General features: G+C 42.7%; 1 protein-coding gene across 2 annotated transcripts in view; it reads left to right on the top strand.

Moving 5' to 3' along the window:
* The window catches only part of chd7 (chromodomain helicase DNA binding protein 7), a 93328-nt gene that overhangs the window by 31416 nt on the left and 34789 nt on the right, over positions 1-27123 (top strand). Inside the window, exons 4-12 of one of the 2 annotated variants that reach the window (XM_050033645.1) lie at positions 4558-5039; positions 18602-18746; positions 19721-19852; positions 21950-22015; positions 23117-23172; positions 23727-23841; positions 24347-24430; positions 24543-24680; positions 26328-26449. In XM_050033645.1, the coding sequence (XP_049889602.1) occupies positions 4558-5039; positions 18602-18746; positions 19721-19852; positions 21950-22015; positions 23117-23172; positions 23727-23841; positions 24347-24430; positions 24543-24680; positions 26328-26449 (1340 nt within the window). The remainder of the gene's footprint in view (positions 1-4557; positions 5040-18601; positions 18747-19720; positions 19853-21949; positions 22016-23116; positions 23173-23726; positions 23842-24346; positions 24431-24542; positions 24681-26327; positions 26450-27123) is intronic. The other variant, XM_050033646.1, reaches the window with a different exon arrangement.

Genomic DNA, 27123 nt, shown 5'->3' on the forward strand with positions numbered 1-27123 from the left:
AGGATAATGCACACAATGATCAATTGCGGCCATCCGCAGTAGGTCCGTTTTTTAAGGGTTACCAAATAACGGTAGCTCAGTACACTTGTTATTTCAGAACTGACCCAATTGATATGCTACGTGTCATATAATTTAGCAGCTTATCACCTTCCTACCAGCTAACTAGCCAGCTATCTTATTCACTGACCTGTGTTTTATTCCATCTTTTGTACTCCTTAGAGAGGTCTCTGTGTCATTGGGGTGCTTGGTGAGGTTTGAAGTGTTTCCTCTCATGCACATCATGGTTCCATAGCATCTTTTGCATACTGGCTTTGTTATGTCAGTGGGTTTGCCATTAGCATCGGCTCTGTAAGCAGAGTAGTCCCACAGTAGACTTCAGTGGCCCATTTAGTTAACAAGCACAGGACATGGAGGTATTTTTTTCTGAAGATAACATGCTGTTTTTTGTCAGTGGCAGACATGGTGAGACATTGCTTTTCTCTCTCAATTGAAGCTGAGGCTTTGGGGATGAATGCACAGCTGCATATCCCCTGATCATGACACATTTGACCAACAAGCACCAAACACTGGGAAATTCTAATACCAAATTCCCTTTTTAATTAAAAAGTATTGAAAAAGTACGTACATTTTGGTATACAGCACAACACTATCATGTTCATTACTTGATCAAAGGTACTACAACCCCACTTTGGCAATACTCACTACAAGTAAAACTTCTGCAGTCTAAACCTCACTAAGTACAAGTATCTAAGTATTACAACAAAATTTACTTTAAGTAGTCATTGTGGATGAAAATGTTCCCTGTAAGTGTTTTATTATTATATATGGTGTTTTTGTCGTATTTTACTGCTGTAGATATTTATGGTTTTGCTAATTTTAACTTCTTTTGTCTCGTTTAACCTACAGCAATGCATCATATTCAATAAGATCATCATATGTTTGTAATATCACTGTCCTGTGAGAACCTATAGGGAATTTACGGTATGTTATTTTAGAGAAAATGTGGTTTTCGAGACATATATCGTATATTACGGAATAGCTTAAAAAAATCTCTATTATTTACAAGCCATATCGCCTAGCCATGGATGGATGGATGGATGGATGGATGGATGGATGGAGTGAGGGTAAGGGGAGAAGCTGAATGATGGGTACTGTATTTCCTTTCACTCCATCCTTTGGGAGTCTTAAGTGTTTCTGCCTGGTAGATGTAACCCCTCATCGCACTCTTCCTCAAGCTGTCCCACCCTCCTCCAGCATCCTCCTCACCCCTCCTCACTTACCTTCCTCCTCACACTCTCTCCTCCAACCTCCCCTCTGTCCTGCGAGAGATGAAACTCAACCCCCTTTATCTCCTCTGAGTCTGTTACATTAGCCCTGCAGTCATTCTGTTGGTGTGAGTGATTCATTGAAGTCTTTATGGATCTTTTTACATAAATTCAGTTATTGGTGATATTATTAGAACCTGTTTTGGAAGTGGATTCTAATGGTGTTTCAATGGAGAGCAGTGATGGATTTAAACCAGTACACCAGCGAGCTAAATTCACCCTACAGAACGCCAAACCTGACGCAGGACTCGTGTGTGTGTGTGTGTGTGTGTGTGTGTGTGTGTGTGTGTGATTGTTTGTGTATACACTGTGTGTGTCTCCTTTGTCATTCGTGTGATTGATTATCTGGGAAGCTTGGCAGGAGGACAGATTTATCTCTTGGCACTGCATTCCCCCCATCTCTCTCACTCTTTCTCTCTGCGATTGTCTCTCTATTTCCCTCTCTCTCCCCCTAGTTATCTCCCCCCTCTCCTTCTCCTCCCCCCTATTTGTGTGTCTAAATGGCTCGGTTTACGTGTGTGTCAGCAGGTGTTTGTGTGCATGTGTGCAGAGGTTTTGTGTGATGCCTGACCTTGCAGCAGATTGGTGTGTGTGTGTGTGTGTGTGTGTGTGTGTGTGTGTGTATACATTAGCATTCTCCTGATGGAAGTGGACTTTTCAGTGAAAGCACCCCAACTCTTTCCTCTTCCACGTGAACACAACCAAGCTATGCTAAGTGTGTGTGTGTGTGTGTGTGTGTGTGTGTGTGTGTGTGTGTGTGTACACAGAGGGGAGCTGCTGCCGTGGCATTTTGCTGTAAACTTGCTGATGCTCACACACACCTCTTTGACACACACCGAAGTGCACATGTGTGTTACACATGCACATGCGCACACTCTCAAAGGCATACTCGTATGACACACACACACACTCACGCATACTCCCTCGCTGCGCCTTTTTGAAGTATGGAGATAATTTATTCGTGTCATGATGCCTGATTTCCCATCTGCTACTGGGACCCTGAGCAGCTGGAGAGAGAGAAAGAGGGAGGAAGGGAGGGAGGGATGGAAGAGAGGGTGAGGGAGGAGAGGCAGCTGGAGAGGCTCCCAACAGCTGGTAACCAGTTGCCTGTCACAGAAAGCTTACTTGGGAGCAATGAGGAGAAGATGGAGGGAGAAAAGGAGAAAGGAGAGAGGATTTAGTCTGCAGGAGAGCAAAGTCTCAGCCCGTTTGTTTATAAAGGTTAGCCGGCTGGAGGAGGAGATGGGGGGGGGGGGGGGGGGGGGGGGGGGCCGGAGCGACAAGGGGGTGAAGAGGCAAGGAGGAGGGGGGGGGGGGGGNGGGGGGGGGGGGGGGGGGTCGGCGGTGGCTCCTTGGGGGGCGCGCGGGGGGGGGGGGGGGGGGGGGGGGGGGGGGGGGGGGGGGGGGGGGCTGTAGCAACAGGGAGTCAAGAAGCAAGGAGGAAGGAGAGGGAGGTGGTTGCAGCCATGTGCGCGGATGGATGGATGGATCCCCTCTCCTCCCCTCTGCTCTGTAGTCCGCCATTACTGACACATTCAACCCCCACCCTGCAGAAAATATAGCAGTATTGACTTGACAGGCTGGCACGACTGGTGTTGACGCAGAACATCAGCAGACACATTTCCTGGCACATGTGCTCAGACTGATCCATATTTGATGTGATTTAGTTCAGAGCTAAAACTAAACTATAAATTTATCAGTTGAAAGAAAATTAAACTTTAAGTTTGGTTATTGCGTCATTTTTTTAAGAAAAATTCCAAAAATGTTCAGTTTCCAGCTTCTCCACTTCAAATACTGGTTGGTTTTCTTGGTCTTCTGTGGCAGTAAATAGAATATTTTGGGATTTTGGACTCTTGTTTGGACAAAACAAGACATCTCTGACATTTTATAGATGCAAATAACTGCCTTGTTAATTGATAATAAAATAACAGTTAATTGCAGCCCAAATTTGTAGTTTTCTTGTCATAGAATAATAATTATTTTTTATTGATAAATTATTTTGATCATTTTAACAATTAATCAATCATTAAAGGCCCAGTGTGTAAGATTTAGGGGGGTTTGATGGCATCAAGTGGTGAGGATTGCAGAATGCGACCAGCTGAAACTTCTCCTGCTTAGAATTCCCTCTGTCCTCGTTCAGGAGCCAAATTATCTGCAGAGGTGTCTTCCTCTCTAAAACAAACAGACCAGGTGATTTAGACTGGTAACAACTCTGAAAAAGCTGTTTCACGTTTCAAATCAGTGTCTCCTCTATGTTGTTTGGCATGTCTGGGCTACTAGCCCAGTACCTGCAAATATGTGTTTATCTTTTTCTCTGCTAACTTACAATTCAGAGGTTCAAGAGGTTTTTTATAGGGAGCTGAATTATTCACAGAGGTCTCTTCCTCTCCATAACAAACGGACCAAGTGATTTAAAATGGTTAAAAACCCGAATAGAATAAAGGAGTTCCATGTTAAAAAAATCTGTGTTTTTCTGATGCTCTCGGTGTGGAGGGGCTGCAAACTGTAGTGGCTGATCTATGTATCTATCTAGAGCCAGTGTTCGGTACTGTAGAAACGTGATGGTGTAAAATGGCATTTCCATGGACGAGGACGTGCTGTCTATATAGACATAAACAGCTCATTCTAACGTAACAAATATATTCACTTAAATTATAAAAAATTTAAAAAAATTATACACTACAATAAATTATGTTTTATTTCTGCCAATATATACTCCTAAATTGTACACCCTGGACCATTTAGTCGATGAAAAGTCATAAAATGGTAAAATCCCAATCACAACTTCCCGCAGCCCAGTGTGAAACTAAACCACATTTTATCTGGCCAGTCCTCACTTTCGAGAAGCTGGTTGTTGGATGCTGTTGTTTGACATTTATATTAAAAAGCTAACTAAATATACCTAATTTCTTCTAAACACTGTGGTAGCACTAGAAATACAGAAAACAGCCAGTTTACTCTCATGCTTTCTGCACTGCAGCTTAACCAGCACTGACCACATCTGGCAAGTAAGCATACACACTGGTTTCCAGCTTTTGTTCACAAATGTTGTGAGAAGTTTCTCTGTTGAGGCCATGTGACTACTGCTGTGTGTATTCGTGGGGAAGATGACTGAACTTGGTTTATTTGAATTTTACTGTCTTGTTTTTTTCTATAAAAGAATCTTATGTATTTAAGCATAAAGTTGCTGAAAAACGCAAATTAACTGATAACTTTCTCCCCCACCCCCCAGCATTCCCCCACCGACCCGTCAGGCGATGCCTCAATGATGGTTCCTGACAGGCCGACAGTTGGCGCCGGTGCCCCCGGCCAGCCTATCAGCACAGAGCAGCCCAGCGACCAGGAGACCAAGCCAAAAAAGAAAAGGAAGAAGAAAGCTAAAGTAGTGGATGGAGAGGAAGAAGAGGGAGGGAAGAAGGCAGCAAGAGAAGGAGCTGGAGGAGAGGAAACCATGAAGTCAGAATTTCCCGGAACAGGAAGTGATGCGGGTGAACAGGTTACTGGCACAGGAAATGTAGAGGGAAGTTCACCAGTGGTGGAGGAGAAGAAAAAGCGAAAAAAGAAACCAAAGGAGAAGGCAGAGGGCAAGGAGGGCAAGGAGCCCAAGACCCCGAAGACGCCCAAAACACCCAAGACCCCCAAAGAGCCCAAGGAGCCCAAGGAGAAGAAACCCAAGAGCTCCACGCCCAAGAACAAGACCCCCAAGAAAACCAGGTAGGAACAGCATTACATTAGTCACTGTGTGTGCATGTGTGTGTGCGTGCGTGTAAGCTGCCAGGGAAACGTCCTAAAGTAGTTCATGATTAGCACCATTAACTACTAGGTTGAAGTGTGATGCTTTCCACATAAACTTACTATATGAAACAGGAATTGGTCAAACAAGAGGCCCACAACCTGTCCATACCAGCAGATGCAAATACACTATGGGTCAAAGAACACTTCCATTTTTCCAGTTTTTGTTGTTCCTCTGAAATAAAAGCATAGAGCAAATAAACAATCGGAGATGAAAAGATAAATCATGGAAACATTTTGTGAAACATGATTTATTCAATTTTTTTACTAAGGAAAGTAGCCACCATTTGCAGATAGATAACAGCTGAACACAATTCTTTCTACAAAAAGATCAAATAGTGTTTGAAAAGTTCTTCCCAACACTGTTGCAAAGGTTTCCCATTGCACTTGTAGATTGCTTTGCTTTCCCCCTTCTGTCCAGTTCAACCCCTAACAACAAACTGTGGTTTAACCATGGAGACAGTGATCCATGATTTTTAGACTGCTGTCTTGTTCTTTTCTTCTGAGGTAGTTCTGACAAAGCGTGGATGTATGTTTTGGTTCATTATGTTGCTGTAGGATGAACCACTGACCAACCAGCCGTGGACCAGAGGGTACTGCATAACTCAGCCATATGCTGTGGTAGCCCATTTAGTTCAGGTTTGGAAAGTGTGGCTCTACAGAAATGTTGCGGACACCATCATATTTTGTCATGCAATGTGATTAGGTGGTCATGGCAAGCCTCTCTGACACATCTACTAGAGTTTGTGTGTCCCAGCGTGACCAACATTGGGCAGGATCTGGTTGACCAGATCATCAAAATAGTTGGCAAACATGAGAGAATACCAACGTTGCATCTCCTCGTCCATGTCCCAAATTGGTTGGACCAAAACATATTCACCCTAAAGCTCCCTTGTTTGGTTCAGTGGACATACTGGCCACCTCCTTTATTGTGCTCCTATTGTGTGAGCAGCAGTAAGTTTGGAATAACTTACTCACTCACTAACTTACTGATTTCATCAAATCCCTCCATCAAAATGCGAAAGGATACAGAGCAGCAAAAATATAGATACAAAACAAACAGCTGTCAGAAGTATGTGTATATACATATATTTGTATATACACTCTGATCAGGATGGTATAATTTGCCTAAACAAGCCGGCCGGACGAAAGGGTCTGGTGGCCATGGAGAAACCTTTGCAATTGAAAACATTGCGTGTGGCTCTAAGATTTGTATTGAGTGACACTCATCAAAAGTGCCCACTGGCGGTGCTTCATGGCCCTGTCTTATTTCACCCTCTTAGCAGAGGTTTTTTTTTTTTTTTTTTTTTTTACTGCCAACTGCCTTCCAAATCTGCAGCTAGAAGTTTTCTCCTCATAGTTGAAACTGAGCCGTCCCTAATTCGACCAGCGTTAAGCTGTCGTCCTGTGAGCAGCTGTTTACTCTCAGAAAGTTGTCCTCTGATTCCGTTGAGGCTTTAGGTCTGTCAGACCTCTTCTGGTCAGAGTCTCCTACATTTTCCAAGTCCCTCTGGATGGTGTGGAAAACTACTCCTGACACCTGGGCCTTTTTTTAAGTTCTCCAAAGGAAAGACCTACACTTTTCAGGGTGTGAAAGGTCTGTCTTTCTTTTGCTAATTATGTTTTTTGCCATTGTAATAGCAATATACCACTTCCTGCAGTGCATTATTGTCCAAATTATGCTTCAGAGGGTGTAGTTAACACAGTCTGCTCCAACACTACTTTTATACAGAGAGGGGTTGTGGGTAATTGACAAATGTTGGGACACCTGTAGGAGTTGTTTGCATCAACTTTGAAAAAATAATTTACTTCATCACTGCAAAACAGTTGTAAGTTGTTAACCCATTACTTGTAACCTCAAATTGGACTTTATATAACTCTGAAATTGCCATTATCTTTCAGTTTTTTTGTAACCTTAACTTTTTTAGCCTCTGGTAGTTTATCTCTGTACCATTTCAGGTTATTTACTAGACTTTAATGTTAGAATTAATGTTTTGTTGACACTGAATTTCCCTTACTCTGAATATTCAGAAGAAATTGTACACATTACTATGTGGTGCAGTCTATTCACTGAAGGACTTCTAGAAGAGGCTGCATATACATAAACACATGCACGTACACAAAGAGAGACACACACACTATAGCCATCACTCATGTGACCAACCAGGGGGAACTGAAGGGGTCACAACCTCTGAGCTGTGAAACACCCGACTGCCACAGAGTGTGTGTGTGCGTGTGAGAGACTTTGTGATCACAGGGCCAAGTGAAGCGTGGAGTATGGACTGCTAGACAGACAGACAGACAGATCTGAGGATCAATCACATTTTCTTCTGTAGATACTGATCAACAGGGTTAACCCTAGTATCGAATCAGTTTTGCTGTTCAGTCTTATTCAGTCAGCACTTTGTCTGTAACCCACTGGAAATGCCATTTTTTTTAAGAACAGAAAACATAATTATACATAATAAATCACTCAAACATGACATGTGCAGCTTTTTTTCATTATAAAAGAGAGAAAGTTTTGTTTTTCATTATGTAGTTTTGTTCATCTTTGCTGCTTAGTATCTTTTGATGTATTTGTATCGAACTGTTACAGTACGGAGGTTCAGTGCATGCAGCCACATGCAGAATGCACATAATGTAGATTGATGTGTGTGATGTGGACCCTAGGTTAACAAGCACAAGTTTAGCCATTTAGTGTTGCAACACATGCTAATGTTAGCACTCAGGCAGATCATAGTGTGAGTCAGTCACACTCTGGCGTGCACAAATGAAACAAAGAAACTGGAGGACCCACCTGCGGGTTCCTGGTCAAAAAAGAGAGTTGTGTTTAAGACGAGGATGTGTGTCGGCGTTGCTCCACCATTGTAGGGTCTGTGACTGGAAACCGCTAACTCACATTCAGCGGCATCACCCAGATATGCTGATCAGCGGGGTGATAACAGTGTTTCCCCTAGTATTTTTTCCAGCAGCAGTGCTGAAAAATGTTTTATTTTGCGCCACCAGAAAAAATGTGTTGTGTCCGCTGACATGAGAAGGGCTTTAGACACATATTTGTTCACAGTTGTGGATGTCAAATTATGTTTGATAAAATGCTTCCCAAATCCCATTTGCTGTTATTATCACTCCTGCACGTGGGGACAGATGTAACTTTTGACATCTTGTGTTTTTTAAATCAATGTTGTGACTCTGTAAAAACAATTGTGTTAACAGCTGTTAACAAGTAGAATATAGATACAAGATACCTACATAACAATTGCATCCAAAAAGTTCAAAAGGCTTTTTGAGTAACGACATCAAAACCAGAAATTGTTCAAATCTCTCCAGGTCTGCGCCCAATCAACCCCATGTTTCCAGCCACAGAGATAAAACCACTCAAACTCAAAACAGCACATGAGCAAACAAGAGCATTGCCTGGCTTTAACACTTGCACTATCCTATGTTCAAAATAAATGAAAATATATACTTATGCATTTGTGTATTTTTCCATTGTACCAAACTCATACCAAGCCAGGACTACTGTGTACAGTTCGATCCCTGCTGCTACAGGCTCATTGCTGGAGTGTTGTTGCACACATCTTTACAACCCGGAGATGACCTGTGTGTCCTGCACTGTGACATGTAATTCCCAATTTTCTGTGTTAGTTTCTGTAGATGGCACTAAGGAGGCATTAAGTGAGACTGTGTAACTTTTACTAAACAGCAGCCAAGTGGGCAACAGTGATGATGTGTTTGTAATAGTTTTTGGACAACAATGGAGCCCAGTGGCACAGAGGAATAAGACGTATCAGGCTTTGGATTCACATTGTTGGTTTTTGTCTTTTTATGGGATTTGTTGATGACAAGAAAAATACAGATTGCTAGCTTTATCCTGTCAGATTTTGGCTGCGCAACACCCTCTCCTCCATGTAGCCATTTTTGCTTATTTTCCATACCAAGCATGTGACCGTGCAAAGAGTGTGATCAGTTGAATTTAAACTTCCTGGGCAGGATATAGATTAGCTAGATCAAATTTCTGGCACTTATCAGTGTGTGTCGATACCAGCTTTGGTTCACTTTGTTTACACAGGTCTTATCACGGCCTTTTCTCACTCTTCCTCTCTGGCTTTATCATGTCTTTCTTCTCACTTTTTGGGCAACATTTATCCCAGTCCTTCTCTTTTATTACAGTGTGTGATCTCTCTTGACATGGATGCTCTCTGTCAGATCAGAGTGAGGGATAGAAAGAGGCAAAGAGAGTTGAAAGCGTTTGTGTATGAGAGAGTCAGATGTGGTTTCATTGAGAAGGTGGAAACTTGATCGGACTGAGGAATGTGTCAGGCAGCCCCCATCTCTCTCCCTCTCTCCGTGTCCCAGCCTTCAGTCTCTCTCCCCTCCCTCTCTCTTTCCTCTCGGCCCCTTTTATCCCAAGGATGAGGGAGGGCCAAAGCAGCAGGCAGGGGTCAGCGCTGGGGGAGGTGTGTGTGTGTTTGCGTATGCATGCATCGCCCACTGGAAAAGAGTCAGAGGCGGGGAATAGGGGGAGTGTGTGTGCAGCAGTGAGGGGACAGGCGTGTTATGTGTGTGTGCATGCATGTGTTGGGGGAGGGGTTGCTGGTAATCTTTGTGGCAGAAAATGGCGTCTAATTATAATGAAGGCCGTGCCGCTGACCACTCCACAGCCACAACTATGAGTGTGTGTGTGTGTGTGTGTGTGTGTTTGTGTGTGTGTGTGCATGCGCATGTGTGAGGGCAGAGGAAATGTGGGGGTGGGGGAGTCCATTCTCAGCCCCTCATGTGAGTGTGTTAGTAAACTAGCTCTTATCTGTTGTCAGGCTTTCCTCCATCTTGAGTGGCGGCCTGGAGCTCCCAGGTTAATTTAGCATAATAATGGCTGCCGGCCATTCACTGCTACTCTAAAATGGTGGACTGCTGCAATCACCCAACTATCTTCTCTTTTATTCATTCTTCTCCTTTCTCCTCCCTCCAATCCCACCTCTTCCTGCTGGAGAGGAGCGTATCCTTTCATCTTTTCCTCACCACCGCCCTCCCCATCCTCCCTCTTCCTTTCTGTCTGTCTGTCTTTCTCAATTATGCCAAGGGCTGAGAATTGTGGTGTTTTTTCTTCTGATGTACCATGTTGTCTTTTGCCCATATGCACATAAAGTTTCCATATTTTTCAATAAAGTTTAGCTTGAAATTCAAACTCTTTAGTCATGGTTCACCCCTCATAGGAAAGTCAGGCCGTACGTCTGTAGGTCTGTAACTGTAAGTTTTTGTTTTTAGTGACATATGATTTCAAGGCTTTAAAAAAATTTTATGCAGCTAGCTGTTGCCTTGATTCTGGGTCATTTTCCTTCAGAAGAATTGTTCCTGTTTACCCTTTCTGACGTATTGCAACCCCAACGCAAAAAGTTTAGGGGCTGTGTGGAGCATAAATAAAAAACAGAAGCAATGACTCGCAAATCCTTTTCAGCATACAGTGGGGGGAAAAAAGTATTCAACAGGTCAATTTTTGTCCATTACACACTTTTCCTATGCAGCTATCCACATGNATATATATATATATATATATATATATATATATATATATATATATATATATATAATCATACAAACTGAAATGTATTTAATACCAGGAGAAGCCTGTGTTTGCTATGCCAGCTTCAGGGTGCTCCCTATATGAAGAAACTAATCTCTCACAGTGTTCAGAAGGTGCTTTGGCCCATTCTTCCACACAGCCTTTAAATCTTAAAGATTTGAGGGTTGCCCATTTGTGAATCTTCAGAAAGAAATTTAATTTTTTTTTTCAAAACTTCAGCATTTAGTGTCCTCAGTTCCCAAACACTTACTGAGTGCTGTTGAAAGAAAAGGTGATGTAACACAGCAGTTATCAGTTTGAACATAAGATATCTTGTCTTTGGATTGTAATCAATTAAACATAGGTCAAAAAGAATTTACAGATCTTTGTATTCTGTTTTTATTTATGTTTTACACAACGTCCCAACTTTTTTGGCATCAGAGGTGCAGAATACATGCTTGACTTTAAATGTGTTAAAGCTCTAAAAGGAACTTCTCACTTGTGCAGAGAAAATCCTCTTCAGGGGCCATTAGCACATATGTTCCATTGCATTTTTGGGGAATTTGTGTGAGATTTCCACCAGTGGGTGGAGAATTAAGCCCCAAAGCTCCAGTTTTTCATGTGGCCCATACCGTGCTATGATGGGTTTTTTTTTCTGCTCAGTATATTTGCATTTATGTATGAACACTACAGGGCAGATTGAAGCTTTTACTGGATTGTTGTAACCAGGGTGTTGGGCTGTACTGTTAACCATCTGAGCACAGGCTGTTCTTCAGGTTTCACTTCCTTTTATTTACAAGTTTGTGGCATTGTTACTTAGAGTCATGTCATATTGGCTAGGCACTTTCAGAATAAGTTATTGTACCATCAAGTCGAAAGTTGGTGTTGGCACTGATATTGACAATTGAGGCAAAATATGAAGTTAGAATGTATATTTTTATGATTTCTTCTAATCTGATTTATGGATTCATGTTTGTAATCGACACTGGGAGATACTGCTATCACAAGAAATTATGTTTCATTGATTCCAGCACAGATACAGTGTAAGTTTTCATGGGTTCAAAGGCTGAAAGGGGCTGTGTGCCACATTTCAGAGCATATTTATAGCCCCTTTTATAATGCCTCTTCAAGATGGGAATTTCACTGTTACAAGGCCTAATAGTTCTGTATAAAAGGTACATTCGCAGAATGGGTGGGCAGAGTTGTCTCACCTTTAAGCTAGCAGTGGAGGTAGTAACAGTGCTGAAGTAATGTCTTTATAAATGGGACATATGGCACAATGGGATCACGGGTGGCCCAGGGGTGATGTTTTGACTATGTGTTATGTCTTTAGAAAGTATTTAGAAAGTAGCTGTTAGCAAATAGCAGCTAACTCAAAGAAAAAGGACAGCCACCAAAAATGTCCACAAATTGGAAAAACAAGGAGGTCTGGGAGCTCCTTGCCCTCAGAGCAGAGGATAAGATCAGCTGCTATGTAGATGGTAAATGATTGTTATTGCTATGTTATGCCATTGTTATTGGTTAGTAAGTGCTGCTAATGTGTGTTTGTCGCACTAGAAGCCAGTGCTGTTGTGTTACATGTCATGCCAGTCACACCTCTTTTGCTTCCAGCGTGCCGACATGCAGTCTAACATCACTCACTGGAGCGACATGTTATCACTGTTGTTTACTACTGTGTAAAAATGAAAAGGTGGCATAATGAAGGGACTTCGCAGTGGCCCTGTACCGTGATCTCTCTGTATAAAGGGATAACTGTACGTTCAAACCAGAAGCTTTCAAAGAGGCAAAGTCTCTTGCGGACACCCAAGAAGCGTGATTGTCAAAAATATTTGTGGCAGCTTTGGTTGAATGTTCAATCGTGCTTGTCAATTTAAAGGAGCCGCAAAGCGGACTACTGGCTTGAAAGCAGAGTAGTTGCTGCTTGCTGTTGTCCAGTCAAAAAGCTCATAGTTGGACTCCAGAAAGTTATGTTTGGTCAATGAAAACAGAAATAACAAGGAAGACTTGCAGGAGCTCATTACCATAAAGTAAAACGAGTTTTAACTTCCCTCCGGACCTGCTTTGGTTGCCCAAAGGTGGGGACTGGATAGTGGGTGTTGTTACTCAGTGACATTAACCTTACTGTCACTGTTGGTCTGGAATGGCGTTATCAGTGGTAACCACCAAATGCAGTACAGGGGCAATAAGCTAGCCAGTGGGATGCAGACAAAGGGACTTCTGTGCATGTGCAGCCGGACTACCTACAACAGAAGCTGGGATTACAACACACACTGAGGAAGCGCAAATTCATTCTCTGCCCAGGATGTCATTACTCCAATATATCTTTACATATTAATGCTCTAAATGTCGCATACAGCACCTTTTTAAAATATGCGTTATCGTGTATGGCAACAATAGTTTGTACAGGCAAACTTGATAATAATAAAGAGACAGTAAATGGAAACCTCAGATGCATTCAGCACTATTAGTTTCAGCTGTCTAGGAAGGTGTGTGTGTGTGTGTGTGTGTGTGTGTGTGTTTGTTACAGAGAATCATGTGGTTTACTAGTCCAGTCAGCTCACTCCTCTCCTTTGACCTTGCTTTCTCTCCCCATCCCTCTTTTCCTTTGCTCTCTCACTCGTGCTCCCTCTCTCTCTGTCTACCTCTCTCAGAGGAAGTACATCTATAAATAACCTAGCTCTCAGCTGCCACACCCTTCCCTCAGTGTGTGTGTGTGTGTGTGTGTGTGTGTGTGTGTAGGGGTGATTTGTTTGCAGTACACACAAACAAGTCAGACATGCATGCAGGCACCTTGCTTTGTGCGTGTCTGCAGACGTGTGTGCAAATACAGCACTTTTTGAACACAGAAGTGTGTGCGTGTGTGTGTTTGCCTTCTGGCCACTGGTGTTGGTTTTTGTTGCCATGGGTCGAGTGTGTGCACTGGGGTTCATTGGTATGACTCATCACGGCAGCAGGTGTCCTTTACACTCCACCCTTCCCCGTTTTTTTTTGTGTGTGTGTGTGTGTGTGTGTGTGTGTCTTCCTCTTCACTTCTTCTCCTCTCTCTCCCCATATTTTACCCCGCTGCTCTGCTTCCTGTCTTGCCTTTATCCACCCTCCCCCGATCTGAAAGCAGCATCTCAACACCCCCCCCCCCTCACACACACACACACACACACACACTTACACACAGAAACACACACAGCGCACCGCAGCTGGTCACCATGTGTGAGTGCCAGGCTATAGTAGTGTGTTCCATTTGCACTGGGAAGTCGGAATTTCAGAGTTCAACTTGATTTCAACTGGAACGTCCCCTGAAGTCGGATTTCCGACTTGAAAAGTCAGAGGAACTGACCTCAATATCCAAGATGGCTGCTCCGCACATCAACAGTAGTGAAAGCTGTAGTGATATACTGTTTATTAGACTTATTTGTGTCTCATTAAAACAGTCATACACACAGTTCAGTCCAACCTCTGACATCATCACCTTTTAAGTTGAAATGGCGAACTTGCTGGCAAAGGTTATTTTTTTACACATTCAGCATGGAGCAACATTATCTTTCACTGTTAGTCCTGTTTGGCCACTTGATGAATGCAAGTCCAGTATATACTCTGTGGTTTGGGTCTCTACCAACTCCTGAGGGAAATATCTGGCTTTGCTAAATGCTCCACTATATTTGCTAGATAGTCTGCTAAACATATAGACGAAGTTACTGCACAGTGAGCTGAATCTCTCTACAAAGCCCCTTTCCCACTGGACAATAAACCCACTAAAACACTAACATCTGGCTTTTGTCTTTAGTGGGAAAGGTTACAATTGGCATTCACTCCCGGGACAAATTACTCTGCAGTAGTCATGTTATTCGTTGGCTCTAGCTCCAATCAGCTCTGATAAGCAGTGATGGAAACATGACACCAAAGTGGATGTGCTAATTTGATGCCCCGATGCCACAAATTCCATCTATCTCTGCCCAAACAGTGTTCAAACACCATTCTAAATTGGTTCTTACTAAGACATTTAAAAAAGAAGTAACTACCGAAACATATTCACTAGCCTCCACAGTTTAACTGTCTACTAACCTGTTGTCTGATGTGTGTGAACATCTAAGTTTACACACCAGTGTAAAAAAAAAAAAAAAAAAAAAAAATAACGGCACCATCAAAGGCATACTTGGTTACATGGTTCTGGTCTGCTGGCAGTTAAAAAGGAGTTAATCGACCTTTTTTTTTTGGCGAAAAAGGGTATAAAGCTGAGTACGGCCGAGAGGAGCTTCAGAATTAAAGTGATAATTCTCTATAGGTTCATCACTGCGAGCGGCACCTCCCACATTGACGCATTGTCACACTGTCATTTGGTACATGTTATTATGAAATAAATAATACCTTGCTCTAATTACTCATCCACTCTAGACTAGTGTCAGGTGTAGTTTCAAGGCGTACAGTGATAACAATACACTTTAATTTATTATTCCAAGAACTAACACAGCAGAAAAGAAACCCCACTAAACTTCTTGCCCAGCCATACATTCAGTATGTTCCAAAATACTCATTTTTTCCCCCAAAAATTTGGAAGTATTTGCTGCCTCTGTCATAATGAGTAGAATAGTATGATACCACTACACAGAAGCAGTGTTTTGAAAGTATTTTGATGAGGTGCAGTGAACTTGTTAGGAGTTTATTGTGGCACAAGTTGATTTATTCAAACAGCTAAAGCATTTTGGGACAACTTAATTTGACAAAAAAAATACTAATAAAGTAAATGAGATGAGAGTTGTATAGTTGAAGCAGCAGACGAAGAGGACTGAAGAGACGGACAGAGCAGGAAGAGTTGCGGAGGTGATGAAGGGCTCTAGGAGAGAAGTGAGGCCATGAAGACACTAGGAGGAAGAGAGGGGAGAAGGCAGCCAAGTGGAGAAGTGTGTGTGCGTGCATGTGTGCGTGTATGTGTGTGGCCAGATGGCTCCAGCGTGTGGCGACCAGCCAGAGGAACAGGTGCAGGTCACATGACCAGCCGTTACCACGGAGATGGTGATTGCTTTTGGCGTGAGGATGAAAGGAGAAGGGCCCCAGGGACAGAGGGGGCGAGAGACAGGGAGAGAGAGAGAGAGAGAGAGGGGAGGAAGGAGAGAGAGGCACAGAGTAGGAGAGAGGGTGAGCGATTTAGGCACAGAGTAGGATAGAGAGATCCAGGCATACAGTACTGCAGAGGGCAACATGGGCGCAGAGGCAACACACAGGCTCAGACTATGAAAGACACAGCACACACACTCTTGTACATTCTGTGCCTTGTATTTTATAGTACGTTAGAGGAGCAAATCATCATGTCCTCATGACCTAAATGTATAACTGTATGTTGGTAAAACTGCAGTGTTTTAACTAAAGAGTACAGTTGGGTTGAGATAGTGTGTTCCATTATGGATCCGGTTCCAGGTTTGCAATATACCGGATTTGCAAAGCTCCAATGCTAACAAATCTGTTATGAAACCTTTTATCTCTTCTCGCTTTTTTGTCATTAGCAAAGGCCAGTGCAGAAGATAGTCAGGTGGCAGGCTTCTCCTTTTATTTTTGTACAGTGATGGCCAGCGTTTTGGCCTGTTGAAGTGACAAACCTCCTCATCAAATTACAGCTGTAGCTAATCAATGTTAATTCCACAAGTAACTCATAGGGAATCAAAGGCCGATTTGAAACTTAAATGTTGTCTTGTTAATGTGCTCCTCTGCAAGCCAGCATGTGATTGACTAAAAATTGTTTGAAGAAAAATGAACATTCCTATGTAACCCCACTCTCACCGCTGAATGACAATGCACAACCTGGGGCTTTCCATAACTTCAGCTAAGGATTTGGTTCAGGGTTTTTTCATGTTTTCAATGTTATAACAAATATAAAAGTTTCAGGCTACATCCACATTAATATGTTTTCGTGTTTCAGATGCATAGCTATTGCTACATTTATGGCGAGCGTCCACACTACTCAAGCGTTTTGGAACCGTACCTTAAAAAACACTGCTGACCACGTTTTAGTTTGAAAACTCTGGGGCTGCGTTTTAGGACGCATTCACACTGGTGCTTTTTGGTTCGCTTTAAACGAACCCTGGTCTGCTTCCAAGGATAGTTTGGTTCATTTGGAGTGGTCTGAACGCTCATTCAAACTCTGGTGCAGACCAAACAAGCGAACCCTGGTGCGGATCACTTACAGTGGGAAATGCAAACGGACTATCCAGCAGACCAAAGACAGGAAGTGAACCAAAGAGAGGAAGTGAAGTAGAGTGCAGTGCATTTTGGGTAGAAACAAAACAAAGCCAACAGCGGGAACCAGGTGAAGCAGATGTAAAAAAAAAAGAAGAAGTTGGAAAATGTCTCGTGGGCAAATGTGGAGTAATGAGGAGGTACATGCGCTTATAAATACATGGTAAGAGGACTATATATCACAGTTGATTGTGGCTACCCACAATGTATTTCCATTTTCGGTCCTGGCCAATTGATGAGCCCGGTTTTCTTCTTCCTCATGGTTTTGTTCTTCCTGATCAGTGGTCGTTTCGGGCAATACAGCCCCCAAACAAGCAGCTGTTGTAACTGCGTGAGGTTTATGCAGGTGGTTTAGTCCACTTTAAAAAGTGCAGTGTGAAAGTGAACCAAACCAAATGAAGGTGTGAAATTCTTTTGCATTCCCTGCCCAATCGAACCGAGTCTCTTGGACTAAGCTGGTGTTAATGCGCCCTTAGTCCGGAAGGGTGGAAACAGATGATGACGAAGACACCCACGTTCGCTTCAGGACTGGTTCGCGTCATATAAAGCCAATACTTTATAGCCAGGTCTAATTCCTCCAGCAACGGATAATGCTCCCGTAATGCTCCCATATTTGCTTAGCAACGACTGAATCTTTTTTCTATAGCCTTGACCACCTTATATTTGTGTTACTTTCAGTTACAGTTCCACCTTGTCCTCTGGTCTTACTATTCACCATCCACCACCCTGTTTCAATAAAGGATTTTTTACTCACAATCACAGTTCTTCTGATGCCTTTCAGATTGCCAGCCTATACCATGGACATCTACATTACGTACGCTGGACAGTCATTGTTTGTTATCCTTACACAACTACTTAGTATATCCTTGGAGAGCATCTGATTTTTTACGATCACCAACACCTAGTTTCTTGACCCAGGGCAGCACTCCCTATTTGAGATTTAAATTTTATCAACTCAGTAGTTGTGAATTCGTATTAGTTCAGTATTTGGAGAAAGAAGCAGCCAAAAACAAGGCGTATAAAAGTTAGCAGGCTACACTTTTCTTATTGTGGTATATGTTTGATCAACATTTCATCCTACTACTCTTCTCATTTTCAGATTGTAACTACGGGTTGAGTTACTTGAAAATGCTGAAAGCTAAACCTAAATAGATTTTATAAGTGGATTTGAAAGGATCCAGATTCCATAAGTAGATTCCATCCTGGATTTGAATGCAAATAAATGTCCTAACCCTAATTATGGCTTTGGTATACAACTGTGTATTGGTATTAGAAAACCAGTATTTTGTAAGTTGCCTTTGCAGCATTATGTCTGAAGTAACTGAGTACTGTGTGAGAGACTTAAGAGTGGTGCTGAGTGTCCTCTCGCCTTCCTCTGTGGTGTGTATGCACACTCACTCGCAGATGGAGCCAGCTCCTCTTGCTTTCCATGCCAGAGATTAGAGGAAGCCTGGGGGCCTTTCAACCCCTCCCCCCTCCTCTTTCTGGGGCCTCTCTCTCTCCTCTGTCCCTCTCTCTGTCTGTCTGCCTGTCTCTCTCTTTCCCTCCCTCNCACACACACACACACACACACACACACACACCACAATGCCTTGTAGCCCGTAGAAGAGGTAACACTTTGAGGAATGATCTTTTGTTGTTTTTAGCCAATTGTTTGTTCTTTAGTGAATGAAAAGTTTTTTTTCTTCTCTTTCCTCAGCAGTAAGAAGGTCGAGTCTGAGGGTGGGGCTAGCGCTGCTAAGAAGGATTCCAAGAGGAAGAGAGAGCCGTCAGTCAGCGATGACGTGGAGGTGAAATCTGCACCCCCCTCAGCTCCTGAAGATGACGATGATGATGGCGTACAGGTGGGAGATGCATACGCGGAATGCAGCAGTTTTGAAGCTTGTTTCAACTTTCCAGGCGCCTATAAAAACTCCACAAAGTATTCAAAGGACCAGTTAATATTGGATTGCTGTGTGGTTCCAGGAAACCCAGCAAAAAAAAATGGGAGGCCGTGAAACCTTTGCACATCCCTGTGTCACAGCCTGTAGAGATAGAAGGCGCTGAGCCAGTTGACATCTACTGTTTGTGTTGTAAACCAGCCTTGTTGACAGACCAAGCAGACAGGCCCCTCTGCCAAGTTCACATGATGCACTGTCAGCAACTTCTCAGCTGCTGCATACACATTTTTTGTATTTGTATTTCAAATAAAATGTAAAATCCATTTTTTCCCTGTTTGCTATGGAAGGTGCTCTTCAAAGGAACAAGCAGAACTCCACTGTATCCCTCCTCAAACAGATCAATTTTTTTATGTGCAAATGTAATTATGTGGGCCATGTAAACAGAGTAGCATCTGGCTATTAGCTGCATAAAGAGTCGTGGCTCTCCTTCAAACAGGAGAGCACCTCAGCAACAGTATGTCCTCTTTAGTCTGTTCACTTCAGTAGTTCTTTACACATCCTTATTTTTTGGCAGCGTTTGAGCCCAACAAATTGGGTGAAGTCAATATGGATAACATGCTGGACCATATGGAACAGAATAATGAATAATGAAAATGAAGTCTGTTTGTTAGAAGAGGACAGCATGGTGAATGATAAGCACACACAGCCCTGTAGTTTCCTCTCTCCATCTCTGATTTGATATAGTGTAATATACAGTATGGTGTTTTTTGTCTGTTGCCACATCATCCTTTTTTGGAGGGGCATTGTCTTTGCTTTACCATTAATTTTAATGAATTAAGTGAAAGGAGCATGGTAACAAGTCAGTTACCAGTTACTGAGCTGGGAGGGTCACAAAACTCCAGCTGATGCCAGCTGATGTCACTTCCTCTGTCCAACAGAAGCGTCGCTCCAGTCGTCAGGTGAAGAGGAAGAGGTACACAGAGGATCTTGAGTTCAGGATCTCAGAGGAAGATGACAGCGGAGACGACTCACCAGCACCCAGGTCCCCATCATCGTCATCGCAACAACAGGTACAACTTGGGTCTCCCTTATTGGTTTGTATTATAATGAGTATATGGTCAGAGTCTGACATTTAAAAATCTTAACATGGCAGAGTTGAATGACATGATCATGTATACAGGGAGCAGTTGCACAGTTTATACCAGATTTTCAGATTTTGCCCAACACTCATACTGAGGGCTTTTTATTAAACTATATGTGGTTATATTTGACCATTGTGGGAACTGAAGTACATCAGTGAGCCCGACAGCATCAGACACTGAATTAATTGTTTTCTGTTTGCACCTTTTTTAAACCTTTATTGATTAGATAATTAAATTAGTGCTTTCTTGGTACCAACCAAGTACCTGAAGCTGGCAGCGAATGTACTTTTTAAAAGTAGTATTTTATTTAGGCAAAGTTCTTGTATGACCTCTTGTGTTTAGACGATAATGAACATTTGAGAACTTTTGTTTACAGTTTCAATGAATGAAAGGAAAACCTAAAAACTCTCAGAAAGAAAAAGAATTAGCGTATTTCTCAAAATATTGAACTGTTAAATTATTTTAATATTCTGTAACCGAATATATTCGGCCGAATATTGCAAGAAAACACACATTCGGTCTTCGGTGGAATAAGTTAAAAGCAAGGTTGAATAACAGTGGCGTGTTTTGATAACGCAATCAAACAGTGTGGCGTGTCGGCAGTGTGGCGATCCGTCCGTCATCGCACTCGCGTTTGCGACGAAAAATAGTTTTGAGCGAGCAAAACAGGCTTAAATCATTCAGCACGCTGTGCGAGCAGCCTACAGATTTCAACCACCAGCAGGAACGAAAGGCGAATCCCACCGGTTGTGGGTTGAATGGGGGTCACAGACACAGACAGTAATGCATTCCTGTCAATTACGGTGGCCATCGGCTTACCGGCGACGGAGTAGTCGGCTCCAATAATATCCTCTTCTTGGCGTCATGACTGCCCAGAAGTACCTGAACAACCGAGCCAGCCGAACACAGACCGTACGTGATGTGTCAGAGGAGAAACGAGCCGTTCACGGTCCACAAACCTCACCGCACTTTAGGGACTGTTCTTTACTTATGAAGGGACTTGTCAGGGGAGGAGGGTGGCTGGTTGATTCTTATTTTATTTATTTATTTTATTTTGATCCCCCCTATGTTCATCACTTATTGATGCTGTTTTTGAAGTATGAATAAGTCAGTAAGTAATTTATTCCATTGAAATATCATTGATGTATTATAGAAAAGTGATTTATCTTTTTATAAATGACAAAAGGCACATTTGCCTCATTTTCGCTGTGGTATCGTGATACTACTCAAAACCATGATATTTTCATTGGTATCGTACAGTGGGTCCCAATTTTGGTACCGTGACAACACTAATCTGGAGGGTGTTCATCTGCAAAAACTAATGAAAAACTAAACAACGATATTCGGTATTTGGTACTCTGTATTCGTCCAAGCGCTTAATATTATTCGGCTTCGGCTTCGGCCACAAATTTTCATTTCGGTGCATCCCTATTAAATTTATATAGTAGCTCATTTAAATTTTAATGTGTTGAATATAACTTTTAAATGTTCTTAGTAGAACATCTTGATTAAGAGCTCCTTTTCTCCTCTCCGAGGCTTTCCCCAGGTAACATGCCAGTCTATACGTCTAAAACGTGAACAGCCATCTCAGTCTCTGCACATCTTCCCTGTTTTCAAAGTCATTATCTACCCTTATCTCGCTAAACAAATCAGTATCAGTAACTCTAACTCAGGTAATGCAGCAGTACGAGTAAAAAAAAAAAAAAGTTTAACTGATACTAGCCATAAATACCAGCATGTTGCTTTGTTAAGCGCCACCCAATAATGGTAGAACTGTAAAACTGTGTAAAAACTTCTTTCTTTGTAATCAAGAAACATAGCTGCATGTACAAAAATGGTAGATAATGAAGGATGGCCCTTTACATCTGCATTGTCACCCGAAGAAACGGTGTGTGTCAGTTGTTACTGAGCCTTAGCTGTTATAAAAGCAGCGTGTTTCAGACTTGTCAGAGGGATTCTGTATCAACAGCTGTATTAAAACATGCACGACAGCTCCAACACTTCAGATCCTCTGTGTGTTTCCAGGATGTGGCCGAGGCCGAGGGGCCAGTTGTGGAGAAGATCATGGGCAAACGCATCACCAAGAAACAGGTGAGCTGCACAGTGACACACACACACTGACACAATACACAGAGACATGCACACATGGACACACTGGCCCAAGTCATAGTTTACGTCATCTGATTAGCCGCTTCACAGCTGGCCTAAGCAGATTACACACACACACACACACACACACACACACACACAGCTCAGACAGCGTGTATTCATTTGGTAAGCAGAGACAAGAGTTCTTGTATTTCAGCGTGTGTGTGCGCTTGGAGCTCTGTGTGTATCTGATTGCGTGTGTATTTGTGTGTGTGTGCATCTACCCGGCTTTGTTTTAGACGGCTCGTCTAAAGAAAGCTCATCCCTGAGCCAATACACGCACATATAGTCACCAGCCAACTTTCCTTTGCTAGCCAGCTGCCAACGGGTTACCCCCCACCTACACGCACACACACTCACAGCTCCATTCAGAGTTGACCTCGGGCTTGGCACACAGCCAAAACCACAATGCTAGCTACGCCAGACGCCAAGCTAGCGTTTCCTCAGGCAGGGTGTGTGTGTGATTGATGATTCATGGCATTACAGTAGTAGTAGCATGGTGGAGGGGGTGTGTGTGTGTGTGTGTGTGTGTTACAGTAGTAATGGTGAATGGAAGTGGACACCGCGCTTGAAAGAACCACTGTTTTGGTATTTCCCTTTCACACCCATCCTGTATAAACAGAAAAAAACAAAGAGCTGCTTCATCATTCAGTGTTAGATGTTTGTGTTTGTTGTTTGCCACATATTCTGAGAAATCATTTCCTTTGGCTATTAATCTGTGTCTAGATTTGATGTTGAAATTGTTCACATTTCCTTCCCAAAATTCTACTTCTCTTTAAGCTTCATTCACATTTGGCCTTTGTTTTATCCAAAACAGTGAATGTCTGAGAGACTGACAAGATATGAATGAAACAATACTTTCCCCCAGTGTGATGATGTCAAGCAGAGTGAGATTCAGTGTTGACTGACATCAGTGTGATGGTGTGTTATGCAGGCTCCTTCTGTGCCACTTAACCACATGTTGTATAACAATGACGAGCCACTTCTGCTCTTTCACCATGCAGTTGCTATATTTGCTTATTATTACCCTTTTTTTCTGTTCAGCTGGAGTCGGGGGAGGAAGTGGAGGTGGAGGAATTCTATGTCAAGTTCAAGGGCTTGTGAGTAACAAGCCATTTTTTCCACGTCTACCTCTTTTGTCTTTTACAGCAGGGATTGCTCTTTTTCAGACATATTTTCAACACACATACACACCAGGGTGTCCATGGCATCTATAGGTGTGAAAAGCTCAGTATATTCTACCTGAAAGCCTTATTCACTGTCTTTTATGGTGCGGTGACTCAGCCATTTCTTCTTCAGATCCACTCTTGCATCAATAACATAAAAGTAGTAGTAGTACAGTCACATTCGATCATATTGCTTAAAACATTTTGGTATTTTTTTATGCAGCTTATGTCAAAGCAGTCATTTATTCAGCTGGCACACCGTTCATGTATCTCTCCAGACTCCATTCAGATTGCAGTTTGGACAGCAAAAGAAAATGCAAATGAGATTTAAGCTGCATGCACACATTTGACCACACAACTTGCAAATAGGTGTGCAACCAGTAAAGAGTGATCACCAGTGTTGAGTGTTATATTTGCAACATGCACTCTTGTTACTGCCTGGCTTCAGTAGGAGTGATATGAATCGCTTTGTGTCTCCTGTGTCTCAGTTCGTACCTCCACTGTCGCTGGGCAGACCTGGAGGAGCTGGAGAAGGACAAGAGAATACACCAGAAGGTCAAGAGGTTTAGGGCCAAGCAACAACTCAACAACTTCATAACAGAGGTAAGACCGAGGCCTGTCACCATAATTACCTTGTCGCCTTATTGTACGATATTTGGACATGACCTTGATAATTTTGCTGACCTCAAGATTGCTCGTTGTGCTTCCATGCATATTTGTTTACATAAGGATATCACCAAAGTCCTAGCCAGCATGATGCCAGAATAAACAGTAGCTCTACATGCTCTACATGTCACCACATGTAAGGCTTAAACCAGTTGAGTTATAGTGGTGGTTCAGGGTTAAAAAAAACCCTCCTGACTGAGAATTTTCAGGTGCCAGAATCAGATTTTATTCTTTCATTTGTTTCTGGTGCCGTTTGTCTTACTGGGAAAAGAAAAAGGACACAAATTAAAAACCACATGGGAAATACTCAAAAGGCATCAGCATTCCACCTCAGTCATACATTGTGAACATGAAATCATCTGGTCTCACCCTAACACACAATGTAAGCCAACCTATTTTAAAACTGCCTCTAACAGTAAAACTCTACTTGCTTTCTCTCCAGATGGATGACGAGCCTTTTAACCCAGACTACGTGGAGGTGGACCGTGTCCTGGACGTTTCAGAGAGCACAGATGAAAACGGAGAGGTGCTTTGATCTCTTCCTGTCATCTTTCATGGGTTTGAGCCTCTCCCTCCCCACACACACACTCACCAAACCTCCCTCCTGTTTGTGTGTGTGTATGTGTGTTTCTGTGCAGACGGTGACCTTATATTTGGTGAAATGGTGCAGTCTGCCTTACGAAGACTCCACCTGGGAGCTGAAGGCCGACATTGACCAGTCCAAGATAGAGGAATATGAACGCATCGCAGCACGCACACCCAACACTAAGAGAGTGGTAAGTAGCTGTGTGTGTGTGTGTGTGTGTGTGTGTGTGTGTGTGTGTGTGTGTGCGCGCACGTGTACGTGTGTGTGTTTGTGCGCGTGTCTGTGAGAGCTTGTTGGGTGCCATACGTCTCCTAGCCTCCTCCCAGTAGGCGTATGTGTGTTTGTGTGTGTTGGCCTGCTGCCTGCTCCTTCCTCCTCCAGATTTACAGCTCCCCTAACTGCTCTCCACAGGGCCACGTTCTTGTGGTCTTACACACTCACACACTCACACACATGCACACACGCCCTGCTCTTGTGGCCAGGCCAAACCACTAACAGTGTGTTTAATGCTGAACAGAAGCAGCTGACTGGCTGTGGTCTCTCCCTCATCACTCCTTTCTCTCCCTGTGTCCATCTATTTAACTACTGCTTACTGTTTCTCCTTAAGGGCCATGTTAGAAATGCTCTACAGAGGCAGCATTTAGATTTTTTTTGTATTTATAGTTTTAGCCATGCCAGCAGTGTAGCTGGAGGGATTCTCAGTTGGACTAACAGAGAAACATCTCAATTAGGAGAGGGATGAATCTGTATAACTTTGTCGGTCAATACTTGAGCTTGTCAACAGTTAAATGCATGACGAGATCCCTTGAAAACTAAACCACAGTCCCATGTTTATCCATATGGTATGTGGAACAACATGTAGCTTTTGGCTCTCTCTTCTGAGCCCTTCTTCCCCTCAAAGGACCTTGTTTACCTTGAATTGCAGTAAACAGTGTCCTGTAATTGAAAACTGACCCATGCATCAGTCCTTTTAGCAAAAACAATCAATGGATTATCAAATTAGTTGCTGAATAATTTTCTGTCAATCAACCTATCAATTACTCAACTCTTTCAACTCTTTAAAGAGCAGTGAAACACAGTTTAAAGGGACAGTTCACCTCAAAATCAAATCCACCTTTTTTTCCCTCTTACTTGTAGTGCTATGCCTTCTCCTCAGTGTAATGGAACTAGATGATACTCAGCTTGTGGTGCTCAAACTGCCAAAAAATACATTTTAAAAAAATCAGCAGCAATGTCTCTTTCCAGGAATTATGACTCAGTTCCTCAAGATAATCCACAGACCTTGTTGTGAGCAGTTTCATGTAGGAACTATTTTTTTTCTACCAATCCAGTCCCGTTCACGGTATCACCACGTAGAAGGAAGCGTGCATCTACTGCTAGCTCACCTTGCACCACTGAAGTAGCTAATGTTACAGCTCAGCCCAGGAGGACGGCACTAATGTTTACATCACGTGGTGTGCAGTGATACAGTTAGTGGATGTAGTTTGGTAGAAAGAAAATAATTCCTACATGAAACTGCTTGAGGAAAAAGACATTGCTGTTGAGTTTTTAAAATGTATTTTCTTGACGCTTTGAGCTCCATAAGCTGAGTCCCATCTAGTTCCATTATATAGGAGAGAAGGCAGACATCTCTACGGCCAATATCTCCAACACTCACACCAAAACAATCTAGACTGATAAATAGCACGACGGGTAAGTGGGAAAATATGTGTTTTTGATTTTTGGGTGAACTGTCCCTTTAAACCCATATACAGTCTTTCAACAATCCACATACTTACACCATTGATCTGTTTTATAAGTGTTGTTTATAACCCCAAATGATCTAATTTGCGTCCAGGATCGGCCTCCTGCAGCCGACTGGAAAAAGCTGGAGGGCTCCAGGGAATACAGGAACGGCAACGCACTCAGGGAATACCAGCTAGAAGGCCTCAACTGGCTAACCTTCAACTGGTACAACTCGTAAGTCACCATTAACTTTATTTTATTAGAATTAGTCCCTAACTGCTACTGCAAGCCTGCGCATGTGATAGCACCTCATTTAATAGCCTTAAGTGGACATTAAGTTGCCCTCCTAGCATAGTGTGGTTTATGTTTTCCCACTGGTGCCATCCATGCATGAAATGTGCGCTCTGATAGAACCACAAGAGTCTGCAGACAAACATCCTCATTCAGCAGCACAGATAGAAGATTATAGTTTAACTCAATTCTGAGTGAATTTTTCTGTTGTGTTTTCATGTGCCCCAAATCTTACTGTCTGAGGGGGAATACTAGTCATGGATTTCTTGAAATATCATGGAAGCGTCAGAGGTGTATTTAAGACCTGGAAAAAAACTGAAGGAATTCCATCAAGTCTTTAAGTATGGCAGATAATTTTCCAGTTTGTCTTACACATGTTTTTTGCATTAGATCACTGGAGTGGAAAGCAGACTGCCTCACCCCTTTGGAAAAGCAGCATTAATAAACCAAAGGGAAAGATGGTTTAGGTCATGGAAGCACATTGCTTAGTCATGTTAAAGTCATGGAATTTCAAATCAGGGCCACAGGAGGAGTCTGTGGTATCTGCCATGCAGGCTTTGAGATCTTTGCTAGTTGAATGCCTCTGAAGAAGAAAAATAGAATACAGATTCTTACAT

The sequence above is a fragment of the Epinephelus moara genome, chromosome 21 (assembly GCF_006386435.1).
Source record: "Epinephelus moara isolate mb chromosome 21, YSFRI_EMoa_1.0, whole genome shotgun sequence".
Lineage (NCBI taxonomy): Eukaryota > Metazoa > Chordata > Actinopteri > Perciformes > Serranidae > Epinephelus > Epinephelus moara.